Source organism: Erithacus rubecula (genome assembly GCF_903797595.1).
Source record: "Erithacus rubecula genome assembly, chromosome: 27".
Classification (NCBI taxonomy): Eukaryota; Metazoa; Chordata; class Aves; order Passeriformes; family Muscicapidae; genus Erithacus; species Erithacus rubecula.
Genome location: NC_136679.1, coordinates 3,701,727 through 3,723,495, shown reverse-complemented (window position 1 = coordinate 3,723,495; position 21,769 = coordinate 3,701,727). Strand labels below are relative to the sequence as shown.

At 49.9% G+C, this 21,769-nt stretch overlaps 1 protein-coding gene across 2 annotated transcripts in view; it reads left to right on the top strand.

Annotated features, from left to right (window-relative positions):
- Window positions 1–2,421: 2,421 nt before the first annotated feature.
- NSF (N-ethylmaleimide sensitive factor, vesicle fusing ATPase) overlaps window positions 2,422–21,769 on the top strand; it is a 69,615-nt gene continuing 50,267 nt past the window's right edge. The window contains exons 1-3 of one of the 2 annotated variants that reach the window (XM_079327691.1): window positions 2,422–2,513; window positions 14,518–14,603; window positions 21,433–21,532. In XM_079327691.1, coding sequence (XP_079183817.1) covers window positions 2,502–2,513; window positions 14,518–14,603; window positions 21,433–21,532 — 198 coding nt within the window. In that variant the 5' untranslated portion in view covers window positions 2,422–2,501. The remainder of the gene's footprint in view (window positions 2,514–14,517; window positions 14,604–21,432; window positions 21,533–21,769) is intronic. The other variant, XM_079327692.1, reaches the window with a different exon arrangement.

Sequence of the window (21,769 nt, the reverse complement as noted above, 5' to 3'; positions counted from 1 at the left end):
TAAGGCACCTGGAGACGGCATTTTTCCTGCCACCCCTATCTGTGCCACTCAGGGCAGTAATTGCCCACAGAAGCAGATGTTATTTTATGAATCCTGGTCTTTTGTGCTGCAATGCACTTCTCCCTTCCTCAGTATGTGCTGCTAGCCCGCAGGGTCATGGGGAGGGCAGCAGGGCCAGCCTGGGCAGCCAGATCTGCCCTGCCCCTTCCTAAACCCACCCAGGGACTCCAGACACAGATGTTCTGCCTGCTGGAAGCCAGAGGATTGGCTCCAGGAGATGAGGGAGCCATCAGGGAAGGCCTTGGCTCCAGAGTGTGTCCCAGACCCCAGATCCATCCCTGTGGGATGTGGGGCAGGGATTTGGGGCTGGCTCAGGAGCAGCCAGGTGTGGGCTCTGGTCTGCCTAAGTCCCAGATATGCAGAGGAGTTGGTATCACCTTTGTGCTTGGTTTGGGGGAGCTTTGCTTTGTTTTTCTCCCCCTTTTGAAATGGTGAGAAGAGGTGAAGCACAGCCACTGCCTCACTGTCCCCCTCAGCTATTCCCTACAAATTTATATCTTGCATTTCCTGCATTTATTGCTGCAAGAGACTCCCTTAAGGCCATAGAGCAGAGATGTGGGATGCTGAGAGCAGTGGGATTTCTCCACAAAACTCATCCTTCAGCCAGAGCTCACTGCAGGGCTGAGCCTCCTGGCCAGGCACCTTTCCAGCTGTGCAGGAGAACGTGTCAGCACACTCAGGTTGTCACCTGCTGGGGTCTGGTTGCTGCCACCCTGGAGCACAGGTGGTGTTTGCACATATTTAACATATTTAACAACTCTTTCCCAGGGCTGGCACAGTGATTTCTGTCGAGGGACATGGAACTGCTCAGCTGCAGGCAGGGGCAGAAGGGTCTCACTGCAGGAAACTGAATCCTTGCACTGCTGGGATCAGCCCACAGCAGATTTAGGCACTGACGCCATTTCTTCTTCCTCTTAGGCCTGTGCTGTGCACTGAGGCACATCCACAGTCTGGGCACTGACCACTTTGGCCAGTGTGGTAAAGTCTCCTCAGTGCCTGTTTTCCATGGACCTGGCATTCCCCTCTGGATCCCAGCTGACTCTGGTACCTGCTCAAGGCAGTTAGCAGCAGTTACAATCAGTATTAATATTTTATGATGCTGTCAAAGCCCACGCAGGAAGCTGCTGGGACAGGTTGCTAATGCGTTAAAGCTCCCAGGATGTTTGGGTTGGCTTTGCAGACACCACTGAGCTTTGGGGTTGGAGCGTCTGCCATCACCTCCCTCAGAACACAAACCTCAGAGAACAGCAGGGATTTCATCTCTGGCTGAACATCACACAGGGGGATGAGCTCTGCGAAGAAGCCATTGCCACCTCTCAGCCCCACTCCTCCAGGGTGATCTTTGCTGGAGCAAAGCACGATTGCAGGCGAATCCCGTAGGGATGCACATCCCAAAGCTGCTGGCAGCGCTCAGACAGCAGCCGGCTGTGCAGGAGCAGAGCTGCAGACACCGCGTGGTGAGCGATGGGCGGGGGGCCCCGAGCCCCCTCCCCAGGACGAGCCGCGTGCGAGGGGCTCGGCGGCAGCTCTGCGCTGCCATCACCGCCCCTCGGCCTCACACACACCTGTGCGATCGCACACAGAAACAGCCATTAGTGTCAGCCAGGTGCTGCTGAATGGAGCGCCCGTCAGGGAAAACAGTCCAGCCATGAAATGCCATCGGAGATCACGATGTCTGGTTTAATACTGCTGCTGTGCAGCCTCTTTGGAGCGGGAATGGAATCAAAGCCAGATTAAAAATTAAAAGAAATCAGAATTACATTTTAAAAAAATATGTACAATGAAAAATATGTTTTATTCTATATTAAAATATAGCATCCAATAGTAATAGTATAACATACAACACACTCTACAATATATAATGCAAACATTATCATAAATATATTAATATTACTACAAAATTATGAACTACTTTAATAAAAATATTAATATTTAATAAAAACTACTTTAAAATATGAGTAAGTTAAATAATTTAAGCAGGGATTGCCCGGCTTGGCCCTGTTTATCCTTACACCACGGTGGTGGCCCAAGGACCAGGACCAGGACCAGGACCAGAACCAGAACCAGAACCAGAACCAGAACCAGCGGGGCCCCCTCCCGGTTGCCACCGCACTCCCAGCCGGTACCCGCGCACCCCGGGAATACCGGCGCCGTTCGGACCCTTGGCCACGCCCACCCCGTCCTACCGACCAATCCCCGCAGCTCTCGCGATGACTGACAGCAGAACGCCCCGCCCCCCATTGCCCGGCCGATGGGCGGATCGTTCCGTGACGCAACCGTCAGTGCCTTGAGCGGCGGGCGGAGCGACCAATGAAAAGCCTGAATCTCGCAGTGGGCGTGACCGCCCCGCCCCGAGGCCCCGCCCCCGCGCGCCGCGGCGCCTGCGCTGCGCCGCCCCCTGGCGGCCGCGGGGAGGGCCTGTCGGTCGGCGCTGCGGCAACATGGCGGGGCGGGTAAGTGGGGGGGACGCGGACCGGCCGCTGTCGCCCATCCCCTGCTCCCTCCTCCGCTCCTGCTCCTCCCTGCGCCACCGCGGCTCTGCCAGCTTCTCGCAGCCCCGCTGCCAGCGGCCCTTCAGCCCTGGGGGGGTCCCCCGGCAGTGCTGTGAGGCTGCGGTGACCCCCTCACCCAGCCGTGCGGGGGTTCCTGGCAGTCCTGTGAGGCTGTGAGATCCCCCGGTAGTGTGGGGGGCTGGGGGGCGACCCCTCTTCCGGTGTTCCCCGGGAGTTTCGAGAGGCTGAGGTGGCTTCTTGGTGATGTGGCATGTGGGACAGGGCTGGGCTTCCTTCAGGAGCCGGGCAGGGGTGACCCGTTCCCTGTGCGGCAGGACTGTGGGGTCCCTCAGGGGTGCTGCACGTCCCGGGTGCGGGACACGACCGGGGGTTCCTCAGGAGCGCTGTGAGCCCTCCATGTGGGTGTGAGGCAGGGTTTGGGGTTCCCTCGGGGTGCCGAGCTGGGTTTTGGGGTGTCCTGGGGGCGCTCAGAGGCGGTGCTGATCCCTGTGTGCTGGGGACGTGCCCAGGGCTCCCTCAGGAGCTGGGGCAGGAGTGCGAGGTCCCTGAGGGTGCAGTGAGCCCAAGGGTGTCCCGGTGCTGCTCTCAGGATTTGGGGTGCCCCAGGAAGATCTGGTGACCCCTCTTCCTGTGGGCAGGGATCTTTAGGGATGCTGTGACACTGGTGCTCTGGGATGTGAGGCAGAATTTTGGGATTTCCTGTGAGTCTGGGGTGCCCTTGTCTCCTTGGGGTGTGCTGCAAGATTTTAGGGTCCCCTAAAGGTGCTGTGAGGCTCTGGTGATCCCTTGGTGCAGTGGGATGTGGGAGATTTTCTCTTGTGGGAACCAGCCAGAAGCTATTTTGTAATGTGGGTCCATCTTATGGTGTGTGGAAACACCTTAAGGGTTGTGCAGTGGTTTTATTCTGTATTAATTTGAAAAATAAAAAATCCCTTATTAGTGGGAGATCACATCAGCAAGTGGCCAGAAGGGCTCTAAAATGTGAAGGAACAGCCTTCTCTGTGAAATCTCTTCTTGTGGTGCCTGCACATCTCCTCTTTTTCAGGTGTCCAGGTGCTGCAGGATGTGTTTGGATTGCTCTGCTCTTTGCCAGGAGCTCAGTCATGCTTTGCTGGGTATCAGCCTGAGAAAGTCACATTTTTCATTAGTGCTTGCCTCTGGCTGGAATCTTGTCTCTAGCCCAAGTAACTGAGTGGTTGAAATGCTGAGGAATTGTTTTTCCAGGTGTTTCTTGCATAGTGCTGGGCTGGTGGATGGAGGGCAGCTGGTGCAGTGCTGTGGTGCAGAGCAGGGCTGAGAAATGTGGCCACTGACGTGCTGTGCATCACAGGTGCTCCAGTGCCAGCCCTGAAATGTGCTGAGTAATTGAGAAAAACCCCACATTTTGTGCTTAAGAGCTTTTCCTCTGTCCCTGCTCCAGATTCCTGGTCTCACCTTCTTCCTTGCACCTTTTTTTTCTTCATCTCACCCTTTGCACTAACCCAGGGAAATCTGTGAGCCTTGACTGGCTTTTTTCAGCTTGCTGTTGCCCAGCACAGGAGCCCAGTGCTCTGGTCAGTGGTAAGATCATTTTATCCCCACTGGATGTGGTTCTGAGACTCCCTGGGCCTAAACCAAGCTGGCTGCAGTGGTCCTGCCTTGCTGTTGCTCCTTTGAGCCCTCCCAGCTCAGGGAACACCCTGGTGCAGGCTCTGAATGCTGGGATTTAGTGACTCGAGATGTGGGGAGGAAGGAGAAGGATCAACCTCAACACTATTCTTCTGCTTTGAGCTTTACTGCTACTAAAAAACCTGAGAAATTTTGCCTTATTTAACCAGCTTGGGAGCCTGGTGAAGGAAGGGGGGATTGATGTGGATTTAAAGGAAAGATTGATGCTTAGGTGCCTCCTAATGTGCAGTTGGAGGGGTCATGTCCTCCTTGGGTTATCAGGAAGCTTCTTAGCATTCAGTGTTTTCATGATCTGCCTGCAACTGCAGTTGTTGCAGAATCCCCAGGTTATTTAATGCTGTTAGGAGAGTCCTTAAGCTGAGTGTTCCATCTCAGTCTCCAGGCTGGCTCTGAGGCTGTCAGTGCTTGCCTGTGAGCTAAGAATGGAGCTGCAGCTCCTTGCAGCTGCCCCGTGGGCCAGCAGCAGTGCTGGGGTGGGTGGGGAGCAGCAGCAGCCCCGGGTAAACACAGAGCACTCACTGGGAGGGTGGGGGTGGGTGATATCTCCAGGCACAACAGGTGGGGCTGATGCTGCAGCACAGGTGCTGTTCTGTTGTCAGCGTTTTTAACAGGTGCTTCAACCTGCAAGATGGGAAGAGGAGCTTCAGTGACTCTTCCTGCCCTGTAAATCTGTTCTGCAATGCCATTTGGAGCTTAATCTCCTTTATTGGACTCATGTGATTTGATTTGTGCACGTACATTCTCACTGGGAGAAATGAATGGCTGGAGAGAGACAAAATATTTAAACTTCTAGTAACATTTTGAATAATTCAGGTGAATGATAAGCCAAATCTGATTAATTGTGTGATGCTGTTTTGGGTGTGTTACTTGGCTCCCCTAATTGCACTGGGTCTCTCCATGGCAAGGAAGAGATGGTGATTAGCCATGATTGAAGTTTACAGGAAAAACAGTTTATGATGATTAGAAATAATGGCTGTTTCTGTAATAATTTATTCTGTTTCTCTGCATGGAGATCATTAGGCACACAGGCAGAGCAGTGAGGCATCTGCAGGAGAGGGAGTGGTGGGAAGCTGCTGTGTCTGTAGCTGCTGATGGACCTCTTGGACCAAGTGCACCCCTGAAGTTCACTGGCACTGTCTGTAACTGGTTAGAATTAGATCAGGAATTAGTTCCCAGAGGGATCTAGAAAGGCCAGGTGATTTCTGTGCCCCATTCCAGTGAGTGTCAAGCTTTGGATCCAGCACCAGCTGCATTTCTGCACAGCTGGAGAGCTGCAGGGGCAGGGAGCAGGTCAGTGCTGCTGTGACACCCTGTGTGTGTGGGGTGCTCTTGTGGGTGTTGCTGAGGATCCCTCAGCAGAGACACTGCTGTGGTTTTCTCTGAGGAATATGAGATGTGTCACAGCTGAACTTGTGTAACAGTTCATGGTTGGAATCGTGGCTGTTTTAGGGGGTGTCCCTGGTGTAACACACCCATTTTTGTTCTGCTTTTTGGGGCTCCTTTGGGGCAGTGCTGCCTTTAGCCCAGTGAAAGCAGGCTCTGCCCTGGTGGCTCCTCACAAGAGATTCCCTTTGTGTTGTGTTGGAAATGGTTTTGGATTCTCTCAGGTACTGGATGGGGTCTGACCCTGCAGTGCTGTCACTCCTCTCAGAGCCTGACACTGAGCACAGGGTCCTGCTGGCATCTGGTGACACCAGGTGTCCAGGGCAGGGGTGCAGCAGGAGTGGGAAGGTGTGAAGGACAGACAGACAGACAGAGTCCCTGGGTGTTCTGTGTTATCCTAACCCTGCTCTCTTGTGCTTCCTACAGCCAGCACAGAATCCAAGAATGGTTTGGGCTGGAAGGGACCTTAAACCCACCCAGTGCCACCCCTGCCATGGCAGGGACACCTCCCACTGTCCCAGCTGCTCCAGCCCTGTCCAGCCTGGCCTGGGACACTGCCAGGGATCCAGGGACTGCTCTGTGCCCTGTGCCAGCCCTGCCCACCTTCCCAGGGAACAATTCCTTCCTAACATTTAATCCCTGAAACAGCCCTAGCCAACCAATGACATTTGGCTTATTATTTGCTTGAATTATTTAAAAATACTTAAAATGTAGACAATGTGGTTTTAGGGTGGATGGTTTGGTAAGGACTTTGAAATAATGGGAGCTGGGCTTTATGTTTATGGGTTCCAGCTGTAAGGTGATTTCTGATAACACATGGAACCAGCCTTCAGAGATGCAGGCGTTGTCAGGCAACTAAAATAAGTTTATGAATCAACTGAGTTCCTTCTTTCAGCCTGGTCTGTTCCTGCTATCGTCATTTAGGGGTTTTTTTAGTATTTCCTAGTCTGTAATATGAAGAAAAGTGTTTTTAGCAATGTTTCAGGGAAATGGGAGAAAATTCTGTTTGAATCTCAGTTTCTGTGATCACTTCTGCAAACTCATAACTGTCTTGAGAAATCATCACAAATCAATTTGTGGTCTGCTTTCAGGACTTCTGCCTTGCTCAATTACTTAAAATAAAGTCACATAATTTCTTAAAAGCTCTAAAATTATTTAGAATAAGATTCTGATGACCATGTGAGTGTTTGTGGCCATGGGATATGTGGCCCTGTCATCTTTGAGTACTTTGTTACTTGGCTCAGTGTTGCAGAAGCAGTGAGTCCTTAGCTTGTGCTTAAAAAGGGGGATTCTGGTGCTGCCTCTCATCTCCAGTTTTTGGGGTCCTAGTGTCACACCTCTTTTAGTATGTGGACCTTCCAGAATAATTAAATAACTTTTTTTTTTTTTTTTTTTGTTAGGAAAAATCTTTTAAAAAGTCAGTGAATCTTTTAAAGTGTGAATTTCTTAAGTATTGCTTTAATTTTTTTCCCCCCAGAGCACAGCAAGATCTTCTCTTTTCCTCTCCTGGTTTGGGTTCTGTGCCTCAGACCACAGAGATCATTCAGGAGAAGACCCCGAGGCTCAGGATAAACCCTGACTGAATTTGGAAGAAATTCTGGCATAAAATCAGATCTGCTTGAGTGCACAGAAAAGCAGTGAAAGTAGTGGCACTTTTGTTTTACTGAATTATCCACCAGGCAGGATGTAGTTTCAGTGTGGTGAATTACCATTGATTCATTTTTTTACATGAAAACAGCTAAAATGTAAGTCCCCATGTAATGGAGTGATGTTTTTTTGATCCAGATGCACCTTGTTGGGGACACCCCTGAGCAGTGGGACAGAGATCTTGGGAGCTGCAGTGACATTTGGGGTTCAGTTGTGAGCACAGTGTGCTCAGGATGCTGGCTCACATCAGGCAGGCTCTCTGGCAGACACCAGAGTTTTGTGGTGAAACACCCATACTGACCATCTCCAGAAGGTTTTCAGAACTCCAGGAGTTAAAGAGCTGTGTTGGAGAAAGCCAAACAAGAAACCCAGTTGCTCAAATTGATGGAAGAGCTTCTGGCAGTGCCCTGGGAGTGTGTCTGAGGCAGCTGATTGTGCTGCTGCTCATGAAGCAAGGCTGGCTTTGCAGCTCCTCAGGCACTGCTCCTCCTGTGCAGGCACATCCTGCCTCAGGGAGGTCAAAGGTTTGAAGTAGGAAAGCATTTAACACGTTTCTCTGGTCTCTTGGAATGCAATAAAGCAATGACCTTCTATAAAAATATCTGGAGTAATTGATGCCCTGCAGTTGTGTCATGTGCTTTTTCTGTAAAAAATAGAGCAATACTTGCAAGCTGCTGCAGCTGAAAGTGCTGGTGACTGGGTTAGAACATCAGTCCTGGGAAGTTCAGTGCCAGGTGCTGCCCTGTGGCAGGGCATCCAGGGCTTTCACAGGGCAGATCCCAAGGGATTTTTAACATTAATGTGTTCACATTGTCCCTATTGCCATTGGGTAACTTTTCTGTATAAATGGATGTCCTGACTGCTCACGTGGCAAAATCCTGTGACTTGAATCACAAGCCCACGATTCTCTCTGGTGGGGTGCTGCTTCATTCCCTTGGCATTTTAAAGAGTTGTTTAGATGCAACACAACAAGCAGCAATTCCCTGTAATTAAATTTTTAATCATCCTCACCTGAGAAAGGAATGTAAGGCAACATCCACTGAAAAAATGGATGTGTTAATTAAAATGCATGTATCCTGGGTCATTATTGCATGGTAGGAAGGTGGAGCTGCTGTTCCTGCTGAACTGCCAGGGAGCAGCTCTGTGGTTCTGTGGCACAGCAGCTCAGGTACAGGTGCATTTCCTGAAATCACTTCCTGATCATATTGTGAAGAGCTCATCTGTAAAAAGACGTCTTTGGGCAGAACAGCCTCTGTAATTTGACTGTAGATGCTCTCCTTGGAGAAGCTGTCCTTTAGCACTTGTTTCTTCTGCTCTGTTGGATGAGGCAAACCCTTGGAACTCTTTGTTCTTGGGACTGTAAATTGTCTTTCTCTTGATGTTGGCAAATAGAGGCAATAGCAGAGCTGGATTCCCAGAGCTGTGAGCACCTTGTTAAGTGCAGTAAACAGCCTTGGAGTGACAGAGCCCCCCCTGCAGATCCGAGTTCATTTGGGCTTTGCAAACAAAGGGAAGCAGCAGTAAAACCCAGTATCCTTTAATTGTGGAGAGGCCCTTCTGCCCTGATAAAGTGGCTCTGGAGTGCCAGGATGGGCAGTAATATCCAAATTCAGGCACAGGGCTGCTCTGAGAGAGAAACTGGGAAACGTGGAGTGTTTGATAAAGAATATCTGTGCTGGGGGAGAGAGGGGAGGTGATTCCCAGTGGGGTTGGAAGGAGGGATCCATCTCATCCAGGCTTCCACTGCCTTTGTCAGAAATAGCAATATTAGTTCTGAGATTTTAGCTTCCCCATGCATTCCTCTTTATTAGGAGAAGAAAACTGATATTTCTGAGTTTGTTGTCAAGAGAGAATCCTTCCTGAAGAGAATAAAAGCTTCCAGCAAACAGAGGTCACATAGAGCAGGTGGAAGAGCAGGGAGTCAGGGCAGTGTGTTCCAGGGACAGCAGCTTATCCTGCCAGCACAGCTCTGGAACTGCCTGTCTGGCCAGGCCTGCTGGTCCAAAAAGTTCCTTGTAGGTTAATCTCCTCTTGTGGCTGCAGAAATATGGAAGCTTTATTCAATATTTTTTGTCGTGTCTAGAAAAACCATCTACAAGCTACTAAACTTAGTTAATTTTTAAAATTATTTAGAACAGCATTTAGGACAACTTGTGTTCTTGAGTCTGGTCCCTGATGGTGACAGCATGTTGTCATTCCTTTTATGAATATTACAGAATTGGAATATTTAGAGGAGGCTTGGCTTTGTCTTTACTGTTTCCCCCTGTCACAGAGCCAACTTCCCCTCCAGGTCAGGGATCCTCTCTTACCTGGCAGCCAGGAACTCTGCTGCTGTTGCTGCTTTATGCCCAGTTCTTGTGTCCTTGAGTTGTTGCTCAGTTCTGTGGTGTGTTATGGGTGTGGAGAGCAGGCACAGACCTTGTGCTTCCCCTTGCTGGGAGCTTGCTTGGTGCTGAGGCAGCTCTGCAGCTCACCCTGCTGCTGGAGCTGCTGGAGCTGCTGGAGCTGCTGGTGCTGCTGGAGCTGCTGGAGCTGCTGGAGCTGCTGGAGCTGCTGGAGCTGCTGGAGCTGCTGGAGCTGCTGGAGCTGCTGGTGCTGCTGGTGCTGCTGGAGCTGCTGGAGCTGCTGGAGCTGCTGGAGCTGCTGGTGCTGCTGGTGCTGCTGGAGCTGCTGGAGCTGCTGGAGCTGCTGGTGCTGCTGGAGCTGCTGGAGCTGCTGGCTGTCCCCTGTGTGCAGCCTGGTGTTCTGGTGTCCCTTGCATATGCAGACAAAGGCAGAGCTGTGTGTGTGTTTTCTGTCAGGAGCACACTCCTGGATAATGAGGAGGATCTGTGAGTCATCATGTCAGCTCCCTGTTTATCTTCAGAGCTCCTTTGACATCATAATTCTTCCTGTCAGTATTCTAACTTCATTTTATCAGACTGGTGGTGGTGAGGGAGTGTTTGATTTGCAGTCAGTTGTGTTTCCATGCAGCCCACAGAGGCCTCTGCTTGAGCTCTGGGGAGTGTGGACTGAGCTGCTTCCCAGGAATTCCACCTGCACAGGTGCTTCTCTGCCCTTTTGGGGTCATGAGGCTCTGAGGTCAGAGAGATTTAATGCCCAGGAGCTGTTACAAGAAGGCTTGGGTGCTTTTTGGAGCAGGGATCCCCATCTCAGTGCAGCTGCCAGTGGGCTCTGCTGGGGAAATGGAAATGTCTGTACCCAGAGCTGTCATGTTTCCCAACACTCCTCTGCCAACACCAGAAATTCCATCTCTGTGCACCTGCATATATGGGATGTGTATCTGTGTCTGACTTACACAAAGAAGAATTTTAAACATACATTTTGAACAATATTTGTCTTGTGCAAACCATGTGAGAGCAGGGCACAGAACCAAACCTGCCTTGGCCTTAGAGGCTGTTTCATAATCTCTTGCTCAGCATTAGGAAATGAGTTCAGATGTCTTGGATGAGGAGCATCTCTGCTTAGCACTTAATGTTTCAGCTCTCAGTACCAGCTGTCAGCAGCGCACTTCAGTCATTACCACCACCTTATATCTGTGAGAAACATGTTTTTCCTTGGCTTCCTGTACCATCAGCTTTAATGATTCACAAGAGGTGAATTGACAAAACACAAAATGTGTGGTTTATGTGTGAAAGTACCCAAATAGCAGCAGCACTTCCTGGGCTTTGGCAGGGGCTTGGACTGGATGATCCCCAGAGGGCCCTTCCAACCCCAACTATTCTGTGATTTTGTGAACATGTGAGTTTCTTATTTTCTGTGCAGGAAAATGAGTCCTTGCAGCTTTGGGAAAAAAAATATCTGAAAGATCAGATGTTATGGTGATTTTCTATAATGTAGCTGTTTGTTCTTCAGGGTAACTTTCCTTTGTAAAAATAAAATCTGTCAGCCTCATTAAACCTCCTGGGTTTTGAGGCAAGGTTTCTGCTTTGTCACAAACCCAGGGGCAGGGTCCTTCACATTTGTCTCTCAGAGTGAGATTTATCATTGCATCCCATGATCTTGTTTTCCTCTTGACAAACAGAAATGGCAGAAGAGGCTCTGCACAGGCCAGGTTTGATAGCAGGTGCTGCCTGCCTGGTGCTGGATGCTGGAGCTGGGAATGCTTCAGCAGTGTGCAGTCACCTCCTCAGGACTGTGCTGTCCTTGGAGTCTCCTCTTGCATCAACCAGAGCAATACCTGGAGGCAGGGAAGATTCTTTTGCCTAATTTAACCCTAATTTTCCTTCTTTAAGCCAAATCTATTAATGCTGTGGACATGGGTGTGTGGTCACCTCCAGCCTGGCAGTGCCAGAGGGTGACTGCAGCAGTTGGCATCTGCTGTCACCTGCAGGAGCTTGCTCTCTGCTTTGTTAGAGCTGTCTTGGATGCTTGCCAGACAAACCTGTCAGTTTGCTTAAAATGTTTGTGTAAATCTACTTTGAGATTCCCAGGAATACTCACAAGGACTTTGCTGCCCCTATAGCCTGTGTTAGTACCACAGTGGGTGTGGGATGGCAGAGAGGGGCAGGTTCTGGAGTCCTTGTGCTGCTGTCCTGGGAAGCTGGAACCCAAAATGCCAGAGCTTAAAGTGTTCCTGACAGCAGCACCACTGGCATATGCCAGCCATGTCTTCCAGCCCTGGACTGCTGCATTTATGCCAGGAAAGCTTCCTGAGGAGCAGCCTGTGCCTGTGCCCTGGCTGTGACAGCTCAGCTGCTTGCCAGAGACAAGGATCCATCCCTGGGAGCAGCAGCTCTGGGGAGTGAGCTCTGTGGGGAGGGCAGGTAAGAGGAAGCCCCTGCTGCTCCCCACAGCAGTGTGTTCCTCCTTCCTGCCTGGCTGATTGCCAGTTTAACTCTCCCCTCTTCCATCACCAGATTTCCTCAAGTTGTCCCTTTCGCATTTGTGGAACTCCACGCCCGGGAGTGACACCCCTGCAGCTGTGTGATGTTAAAATCTTCTCAGAATATAATGCTCTGGAGATTTGCACAATCCCAAAGCTTGAGGAGGATGTAGTGGAGGGCTGGGAGCAGAGATGCTGCCTGAGATGTTGGACATTGCCAGGGAGGGATGGGCTCTGCCAGCCACCCCAGCAGGAGGAGGAGGATGAGCCGGGCTCGGAATGCTTGGCACAGCCAGTGCTGCTTGTGCTGCAGCTCTGTCATTTCATGTCAGACACCCAAGGATGTTCTGCCATCATCTCTGCTCTGCTGCAGAGCTTGCAGGCTTTGGAATGCATTCCCTGCTCTTCCTGCATTTCCTAGAGCACGTGTTCCCAGTGCAGGCAGCAGCTCGCTGCGTGTAGGAAGCAGTTTGTCACCGAGGATTAAAAATCCTCTTGAGGACTAGTGCTGTAAAAGGGTTTAATCCAAGAGCTCTGTGTCCACTTTCCTCCAGAAATATCCCCTGTAATGCCTTTTATCAGGGCATATCCTGCACAGAACTGTGCCCTGCAGATGGGAGGAGAAGTGATAAAGTGGTGAATGTTTGCTGTGGAGTGCCCAAGCCAAGGGGCTCAGCAGACAGGCTGTGTATCTCATCAATCCACTGACGTCATACATTTTATTACACAAACATTTGAGCCTTTTATTACACTCAGCATTGAACATTTGAGCCTTTTATTACACTCAGCATTCAGGTAGATAAATCTGCTTCAGGCCTGAAAATGGAATTTTTTTTGGTTGTCACATATGTCAAGGGCAATTGAGCATTATTCAGTAAAGGTAATGACTTGATCCTTTTCTAAATAGCAAGTACTTGAGATAAATCACATTGTGCCATGAAAGTTGATCTGAACTTTAGAGCAGGCTGGCTGCAGGCCACACTGGAGGGGAATTTCTCTGATTCTTGTCCCAGAGGGGCTGGGGGAGGAAGGCTGAGCAGGGCAGTAGCTCCTGGGAAATGATTTAGATGTGTGTGTTGGGATCACTGTGCTTGCTGCTGGGATTTAAGGGTGCCTTAAGAGAAAATCCCTTCTGAATTACTTTTAGCAATGGGTTGACTCTGTCAAATAGTTTCTGTTGCACTGCCTGCAAATTTGTATCTGACAGAGGTAAGCTGTGCTTTGATTCTCAAAATCACACCTTGGGGGGCAAGTTTAGCTTTTCCCCAAATGAAATTCCTCAGTCCATAGCTAAGGGTAGAAGCATCCTGCCTTTGCCATGCCTTTCTCCACTTCTGGAGGCATTTTGATCCCAATTTTCATCATTGAGCCATTGTTTTGTGGTATAATTCTGCAGGAGCAGGTGGGTTGGGGGTGTAGGATGTGGCTGAGGTCCCTCTGCTGTGCTCCCCCCATGCTCCATCCTGCCTCATGATGGGAATAGGCAGCTTGGGCTGGGAGTGCTGCTATTTTGGTTTTTAATTGCTGATTGATGAGTAACAGTGGAAGGGACAAAAATGAACAGATACTCTTGAAAAAGGATTGGTCCCCTGACATTAGAGAATAAAAGGAGGGGGAGGACTCCCCCACAAAATGTTGCAGTAATTTTTTCATAGTGATAGACTGGAATTAACTATTTTACCTACTTTTCTTCTGTGTATTGTGGATCTGGGATGTTTCCTATAGAGTGGAACATAGTCACATGTGATATTTCTTTTGAGAAGTATACAAAGGTGTTATAGGGTTGGATAGCAGCTGGCTGAGGTTAAACCTTCCTGTGGACTCTCAGTGCTGCCCTGAAGGGGTTTATGCAGAATGGATGTGCTGAAATTCCAATTTTCTGAGTTATATTCAAGGAAGAGGGAAGGTCACATCTTTATCCCTCCCTTGCTCCCCACATGGGCTCTGTGACCCAGCCCAGAATCTTGAGGCAGGGTTATAGGAGAACTGCTCTGGCTCCAGGCTGCTTTCCCTTGGAGCTTTCAGAGTATCCCAGTGTCCTGTCACACCTTCCAGGGATTGCTCATTACCTTGGGACAGCATCTGGGGAAGCTTCAGAGTGCCAGGGTTCACTTGCAAGTTAACAGAGTTTGCCTTGCAGGCTTTCTCCCAGGTAATTTTAAAGTATTTATGTAGGTGGGGTAGAAATGACAAAGTACATAATAGTCCCAAAATTCAGAGCTTTGGGATACAAGTACCTGTGACACCTGGAAATGTTTGGAGGAACCTGGAAGAGGAGCTTGATGATACCAGTGGGCTCTCAGAATGTGCCAGGACTCAGGAAACCTGTTATGTGTTTGTGGTATTGCAAAAGTCTTGAGGCTTGGCTTGATAAAGGCCAAATAGAATTTAATTTGATATTTTTTCACTCTTCTCTTGCAGCCTATGCAGGCAGCCAGGTGTCCCACTGATGAGCTGTCCTTAACCAACTGTGCTGTGGTGAATGACAAGGACTTCCAGTCTGGCCAGTAAGTTGTGCACTGTTTCTCTTCCAGCTTTGAAGCTAAAAGGAATTGTTTTCAAATTTGGGTGGAGGGGGAATGACATTTTAGGTTTGGAAAGGTGAACACAGCAGTTTGATGAACAAGACTTCAGTGTCTTTAGAGATCAGAACTTTCAATGTGGCTGGAAATGGGAGGTGCTGGAAGAAGGGTGAGTGTTTCACTGAAGTATTTCTTTCTTGGGAATTGCATCTGCTTAACTAACAGAATAATTATTTTAACAAAGTAGTTTTTGTAATAATTTTTGTTTGTTTTGGTTTTGCTGTTTTTCCTGTTACATAGTGAGAATATTTGAACTATTTAAAAAATGTTTTTATCATTTTATTGTGTTCCTTGGGGCGTCTTCTCACTTTCACATCATATGGCAGTTCTGAGCAGTGCCAGGAGAGCTCTCTCTTCTTCTCAGGGTTTTCATGCACAAGAACAAAAGGGAGAAGCAGCCAGAGTGTGGGCACAACAAATTGGATTCTTTAATTGCAGTTCTGGGGTGGCTGATGGAACCTGACTCTGGGGTTTACTTCTGTTAGGTGGAAAACACATGAATTTTTCAGCTCAGCCCACACAGAAGGGTTTTGTATTACAAGAAGGCAATTCACAGACTCAGATTCTTTGCTTTGCTGCAGCTTTAGGGAACTCTGACAGATTTTAGTATGTAGGTTGTAGACAGAAGTCATTAATTTCAGCTGAAAGGAAGTATCACATGCAGCACAAGGCAGAAGAGTTGGGTTTGAAAAATGGGAAAAATGTCAAAGCAGATACTGAATGATATGGCCAGACCTTATATAAAATACCTGCCCCAGGTGTACTCTGCTGAGGGTGGAGAGCACAGTGGTGCTGAACTGCAGGGATGTGTTCAGGGCTCACCTGCCTGTGCTGTCAGTCTGCTCTGCTGCCCTGGCACCTGTCCTGGCTCTGCAGCAATGAACTGAACTGTGTTTTCATGACCCAGCTGGAGTATAAAATGCCAAAACCAAACAACATCACCCCCTAAACAAGCAGAACTTTTAGAGTCAGAATGAGGCAAAAGTGGCTGCTTGGGCAGAAAAGTGTCCTGGTCTTTTCAAAGCATGGTTTTTGCCAGGGTGATTTTTTCCAAAGTAATTGAGTTACAAAAATACCTGAACTGAGCATTGTACCTCATGCATTATAAAGACTTTAATTTCCTCCAATATGGATGTCCTGGAGGGACCCAGCTGCCAGACCTGCAGCCTGCTGTGTTCCTTTTGCTTCCAGAACCTGTCTGCTGGCACTTTTGGCAGAGTGCAGGGAGCAGTGCCCCAGGATGTGCTGGCTGAGCAGCTGCAGTGGTTCTGGCTGCTCCTGCTCCCCTGGGAGCTGTTTGTTTCTGGGGCTCAGACAGCAGCAGGGTGTGTTTGGTTGGGAGCAGGGTCAGGTGGAGCAGGGTGCTGGGCAGTGCTGCTGCTGCATTGCAGATCCTGCAGCAGCCTGGCTGCAGCTCCCTGCCTCAGCTGCTGCTCTGCACAGGGGGCTCTGCTCAGCTGCTCTGGGCTGTAGAGCTGGAGTTTGCCCTTGGAGCAAGGAGATGGTTTAAGCCCAGGCTGCTGCTGATCTCCCAGCTCCCTGTGTGCACCCCTGGGCTGGGCAGGGGTGAGTCAGTGCTGCAGCAGCAGTTCCCACCAGGCCATGCACTGTGTGATCCCAGTGTGGTGTGGAGGGGTTGGGGAGTGGCACCATCCTCAGTTCCTGTGTCCTGCTTCTGCCTCAAGGACTCCTGCTGCAGTTTGGAGAGGGAAAGCAGCTGTGAGCACAGGCAGGCTGTGAGGGCACAGCAGTCAGGGCAGGCTGTCTCAGTGTTTTGTTCACGTTAAGGGCTGGTTGTTCCCTGTCACATGGGAAGCCCATCCCTCTAGGCCAGTTGAATTTTCTGAGGAGCCCTTGCTGAATGACTGCTGGGGGTTTCTAAACATGCTCTGCATGGGATGAGACCCCTGCTGGCACCTCCACCCAGATACCTGAGTCATCCCTCCCTCACAGGAGCCCTGTTCGTGCTTCAGCAGCAGAAAAACTGGTGCACTCACAGCTTAATTCATGTCTGGTGGAGTTTCTCTTGTTTTGCTCAGCCTGGCCAACAAACTTACCAGCAGTTTCCTGAGCCCAGTTTCCTGGAGCCCTTCCTAAGAGCTGGCATCACATGGGTTGGATCTGACAGTTCCAGATGAGGATTTACACACGAATGGAGCAGCAATTCCACCTGGGACAGCTCTGGGAGCTGCTGGCCCTGGTGATTTGTTGTTCCTTTTGTTTGTGTATAAGCAGGAGCTCTTAATGAGGTTGAGATTTCCCCCGTGTCTCCATGAGCTCTCTGAGCTGCTTCCTGGTGAACATCAGTGTAGGAAAATGCATTTAGTTTTTCTGCTATTGCCTTATTTTGAGCATTTGTAATACTTAGGTTGCTTATACTTTGTTGGAAGCTGCCTGCTCCTGCTGTCATTGAAAAGAAACATGGTTGTTCCTGTGTCTTAGTGAGATTTTTCTCACAGAACCTGTTAGGATTTGACTTTTCCTAGTATTTTCTTTCAGAAAGATGTTTTTTTTTTTTTTTCATTTTTCCTCTTTATTTTTCTTTTCCTGGCATCTATTTGTCTGTTGTCAAGCTCTGCTGTCTTTCTGCTTTGCTGGAGATATTTTTGGTGAATGGAATACTCCAGCATAGTAATTGGCATCAAATCTTTGTGGATACTCCTCCCCAATATTTTTACCAGGTGTTGTAATTTTTGTGCATTTTGGGTTTTTGAAGTAAAGCCCAGCAGTGATGGAGTTTGTTTCTTCCTGCAGAGATGCTGAATCTCTACATGTTGAAGTCACTGTTGTGTGCACTGCTCAGGACCCATTTGGGGCTTTAAAAAGCTTTAATTTTGGGTCTTTTCCTGTGCCATAAATTGCTTCCAGTCAGGTGTTGTCATAAAGTGAATTTTGTGGTGAAATATTTCAGAATTGTAGCTGGAATTGTTTGTGGCCTCCAGGTATGTTTCTCTGCTACTCTGCAGTGTCACAGTTTCCAGTTGGTTGGCTGTCCATACTGATTTGGATTGCTCAGGGTGATACTGTGCTGGAAAACTCCCACTTTCAGTCCTGGCTCTTGGACAGTTCTGTGCTGTACCCATGCTCAGTTTGAAGTGTGCTGTCCTTGGAGCACTGTTCATGCAGGGAGGATCCCTGCCTGTCCCTGCTGCTGCTGCTCTCCCTAATCACAGACTAACCCAAAGGTTTGGGCTGCAGGGGGACCTTGCAGACCATCCACTTCCAGCCCCTGCCATGGGCAGCTGTTGTAATTATGTTGATACAGGCTGGACTGGCAGCATCACCAGTCCTTTATAAACACTCTTTGTACCTTCTTTCAGGCAACTCTGACTCCTTTCCCCATAGGCTGCTCCTCACTGCACTGTCTCCTTTCCTTATTATTTGCTTCACTCAGTACTGACTCCTTCTCTTACAGGCAGCTCCACACAGCTCTGACTGCTTCTCTACATGACTGGCTAAACCCCAGCCTGTCCCTTTCCTGACCACCTTACCCTGACTGTCCCTCACACAGCATCTCCTCACCTTATCTGTGCCTTACACAGCTGCATGTCCCTTCCTCCTCACAGCACAGCCAGCACCCTCCATCCCAAACTGCAGCAGACTCTCAGTCCTAAGCCCCAGCTGCAACTGACCCTTGACTACTGACCCACTCTTTTGTAACACCCATCCTTATTCTTGGCAATCAGCTGTAACTCACTGAGGAAAATTGCCTTCTGCACTATCCTAAACCATCTTCCCCCAGGCAGGGACACCTCCCACTGTCCCAGGTTGCTCCAAGCCTGTCCAGCCTGGTCTGGGACACTGCCAGGAATAAGGCAGCCACTGCTGCTCTGGGCACCTGTGCCAGTGCAGCCAGTTCCTGCCTGATGCACCCTGAGGGGATCTTACCCAAGTTTGCTGCAGGGATGTGCTGCTGGCTCCTGTTGAGCTCATTGCCCACCTGGTTCCCAGGGCTTCTCTGCCCCCAGCCTGCACTGGTGCATGGGGCTGTTCCCCCTGGGTGGAAGACTGCTCTTTCCCTTATTGAGCTTCACTGGGATCTGTTGAGGTCCCTCTGAGCAGCAGCACAGCCAGGTGTGTCCCTGTGTGCAGGCTGAGGAGCTCTGTGCCTTCAGCTGCACAGGACTGAAGGGGTTAAATAGCTTTGACCCCATGTGGACTCCTGGGGTGACCTCCTACAGTGGAATTTGAACATCCCAGTAACCTGCACAGCTGGATTTGCAGTTCCCAGTGACCTGCAGCTGGATTTGCAGATCCCAGTGGCCTGTACAGCTGGATTTGCAGATCCCAGTGGCCTGCACAGCTGGATTTGCAGATCCCAGTGACCTGCAGCTGGATTTGCAGATCCCAGTGACCTGCAGCTGGATTTGCAGATCCCAGTGACCTGCAGCTGGATTTGTTGCTGTTGGCTGCAGCCCCAGGTGCAGCAGTTCAGCCTCCAGCCCCTCCCTGCCCAGTCTGTCTTGCAGCAGTGTCTGAGGGTGGTTGTGCCAGGCCAAGTTTGCTGATGTTGGGATAAACTCAGCTCTCAGCCCCAGAGCTCACCATTTCATTGGAGAAGCTGTTGTGCTGCTCAGGATGGATTTTCCTTTGTAAATCCATGCTGACCCTCCTAAATCCATGCTCAGAGTGACTCCCAGTCACTTTCTTGTGCTTTCATATGTTTGGCTTCCTGGATTAGTTGCTCCATCACTTCCCTAGGGAGTAAGGTGAGGCTGAGCAGCCTTTAATTCCTATCTGAAGGCAGGAGTGACATCTGCTGTCTCCCAATCTTCATCAATCTTCCCTGGCTGCCATGCAGCACCAATAAATGCCTTGTTCTCCTGTGTAACATTTGTATGGAGCTTCACCACCTACACCAGGTTCCTGGATTTATGCCTGGGGCAAGGGAAGGGTGTCCTGGCAGCTGATGGGTGGTTTTGGGTCAGAACCAGTGAGGAATCAGTGTCTGCCTGAGCTGGGAGCTGTGTTGTCCCTTTGGTGTGTTGAAAATGCTTCTGACCCTGCCAGGCCAGCAAGTGGCAGCAGTTCTTGGGCAGGGTTTGCAGGTGACAGCTGGCTGTGGCTCCTGGTTTGGGCTGCCATGGCTCCCAGTTTGGGCTCCATTTCCTCTTGTCTCTCAGGTCCATATGTTCCTTCCTGCCTGGAGCTGTTCCTCACACAGGATGGAGCCAGTGCAGATCCTCACTTGGATGCTGCTGGGTTGGCTGGGCATGTGCAGATGGAAGTGCAGGGAGCACTTTCCATATGTTCATGGAAAACATGGGCTGCAGGGAGGGAGGAGAGCCTGCATGTGGACAGCTCCCTGCCCTTCCTGACTGGGTGGTTGGTGAGGGGCAAAATCCCATGGAGCTGGATGCCCACAGTGCCAGCAGCTGGGAGGAGGGTGAGGGGAACCCTGATTCCACCATCACCCCCTGCCAGACCACACAAATCCCAGCCTCTTTGGTTTTGTTTTCTCATGCCAGCAAGCTGTCTGCCTATCACATGATAAGAGCTATCAGCATAGTCTGAGGAAAGCTAGAAGCAGCTTTTGAGTATCTTTGTTGCTGACAGCTTCAATTCTGAGTGTGACAGACAGGCACATGTCATGGCTGCTGCTGTGTCTGCTCCTGACTGCTTGTATGGCTCTGGTTTTCTAACTGGAATCATAGAATCCCTGAGAAAAAGGCCTGAAGGCCTCCCAGATCATGGACTCTGATCTGTGCCCAATGCCCACCTTGCCCCCAGCCCAGAGCACTGAGTGCCACATCCAGGCATGGGCACTCCAAACCTCCCTGGGCAGCCCCTGCCAAGATGTTCTCCCTGATGTTCACTCCAAACCTCCCCTGGCACATCTTGAGGCTGTTTTCTCTCATCCTGTCCCTTTTCCCTGGGAGCAGAGGCCCAGATCCCCCATCCTGGCTGCCCCTCCTGTCAGTTGAGAGTGGGAGGGTTCAGGCTGAGGCCCCCCAGCTCCCCCAGCCACTCCTGGTGCTCCAGACCCTTCCCCATCTCCATTCCCTTCCCTGCACACCTTCCAGCCCCTGTTCCTTGCAGTGAGGGGCCAGAGCTGATGGAGCCACTCCAAGAGTGGCCTCACAGGGACAGTCCCTGCAGGTCCCCCTGTTTACAGACAGCTGCCCTTGGCCTCTGTGCCCAGCTGGGCACGGATCAGCTCCTGTTCAGCTGCTGCTCAGCACCCCCTGGTCCTTCCTACAGGGACATTTCCAGCACTGATGCTGTTTTTCCAGGCACAGATGCTGTCTGAGTTCAGGATCAGTTGTCACTTGTGCCAGGAGGAGCAGCCCCAGGGCCTGTGTGATTTTACTTTTTGTACAGAAATATCTCCCATTTTTTTCTACTATCAAACTTCTAAACAATACACTCAGATCCCTGGGCTTTGCATCTACTTTTTGTTGGCATCACAGCTAGGGATAGTGTTTGGATGGGAGTAAAATATTGATATTAGTTTGGTGTTAATGCTTCAATGGTGTTGATTTTAGCTGTGGCAGCCACAGTGTTTGTGGTTGTGGTTTTGTTCTCTTTCATTTGTACAGTGCAATCCTGAAGTAAAGGGCTGCTGGGGGGATGGAAATATTCATTTTTGGTGCAAGGTCTTGCAGTTGTCTTTGAGATCACATTGTAGCAGTGAGTGTGGTGGGCTCTGTCACCCAGAGATAAGCTGGGTGTTTCTTTTGAGCTCTCACAGCCCTGTGAGCAATGCAAAACCCTCCTGGTGCACATCAAAGTAAAATTCTGATCTCTTTTGCAGGCATGTTGTGGTGAAGACCTCTCCCAACCACAAATACATCTTCACACTGAGAACCCACCCCTCAGTCCTCCCTGGCAGCATTGCCTTCAGCTTGCCCCAGGTATGGGATGCTTGGACTTTCTACTCTCTACAGAATAAGCAAAATCTCTTTTGGGATCAGGATTGAAGATAAGTTCTCTAATTGGAATAAATGTATGCTGCATATTTGGTTTCAGCCAGCAAAAGTTTAAGGAGACTTTTACTGCAACTGAAGTGACTGTGCTTATATTGCTTTGATATATTTTTAGTGCATGGTGGGATAAAGATACTGGAAAAGGTGTCATTTAACCTTTTAGAA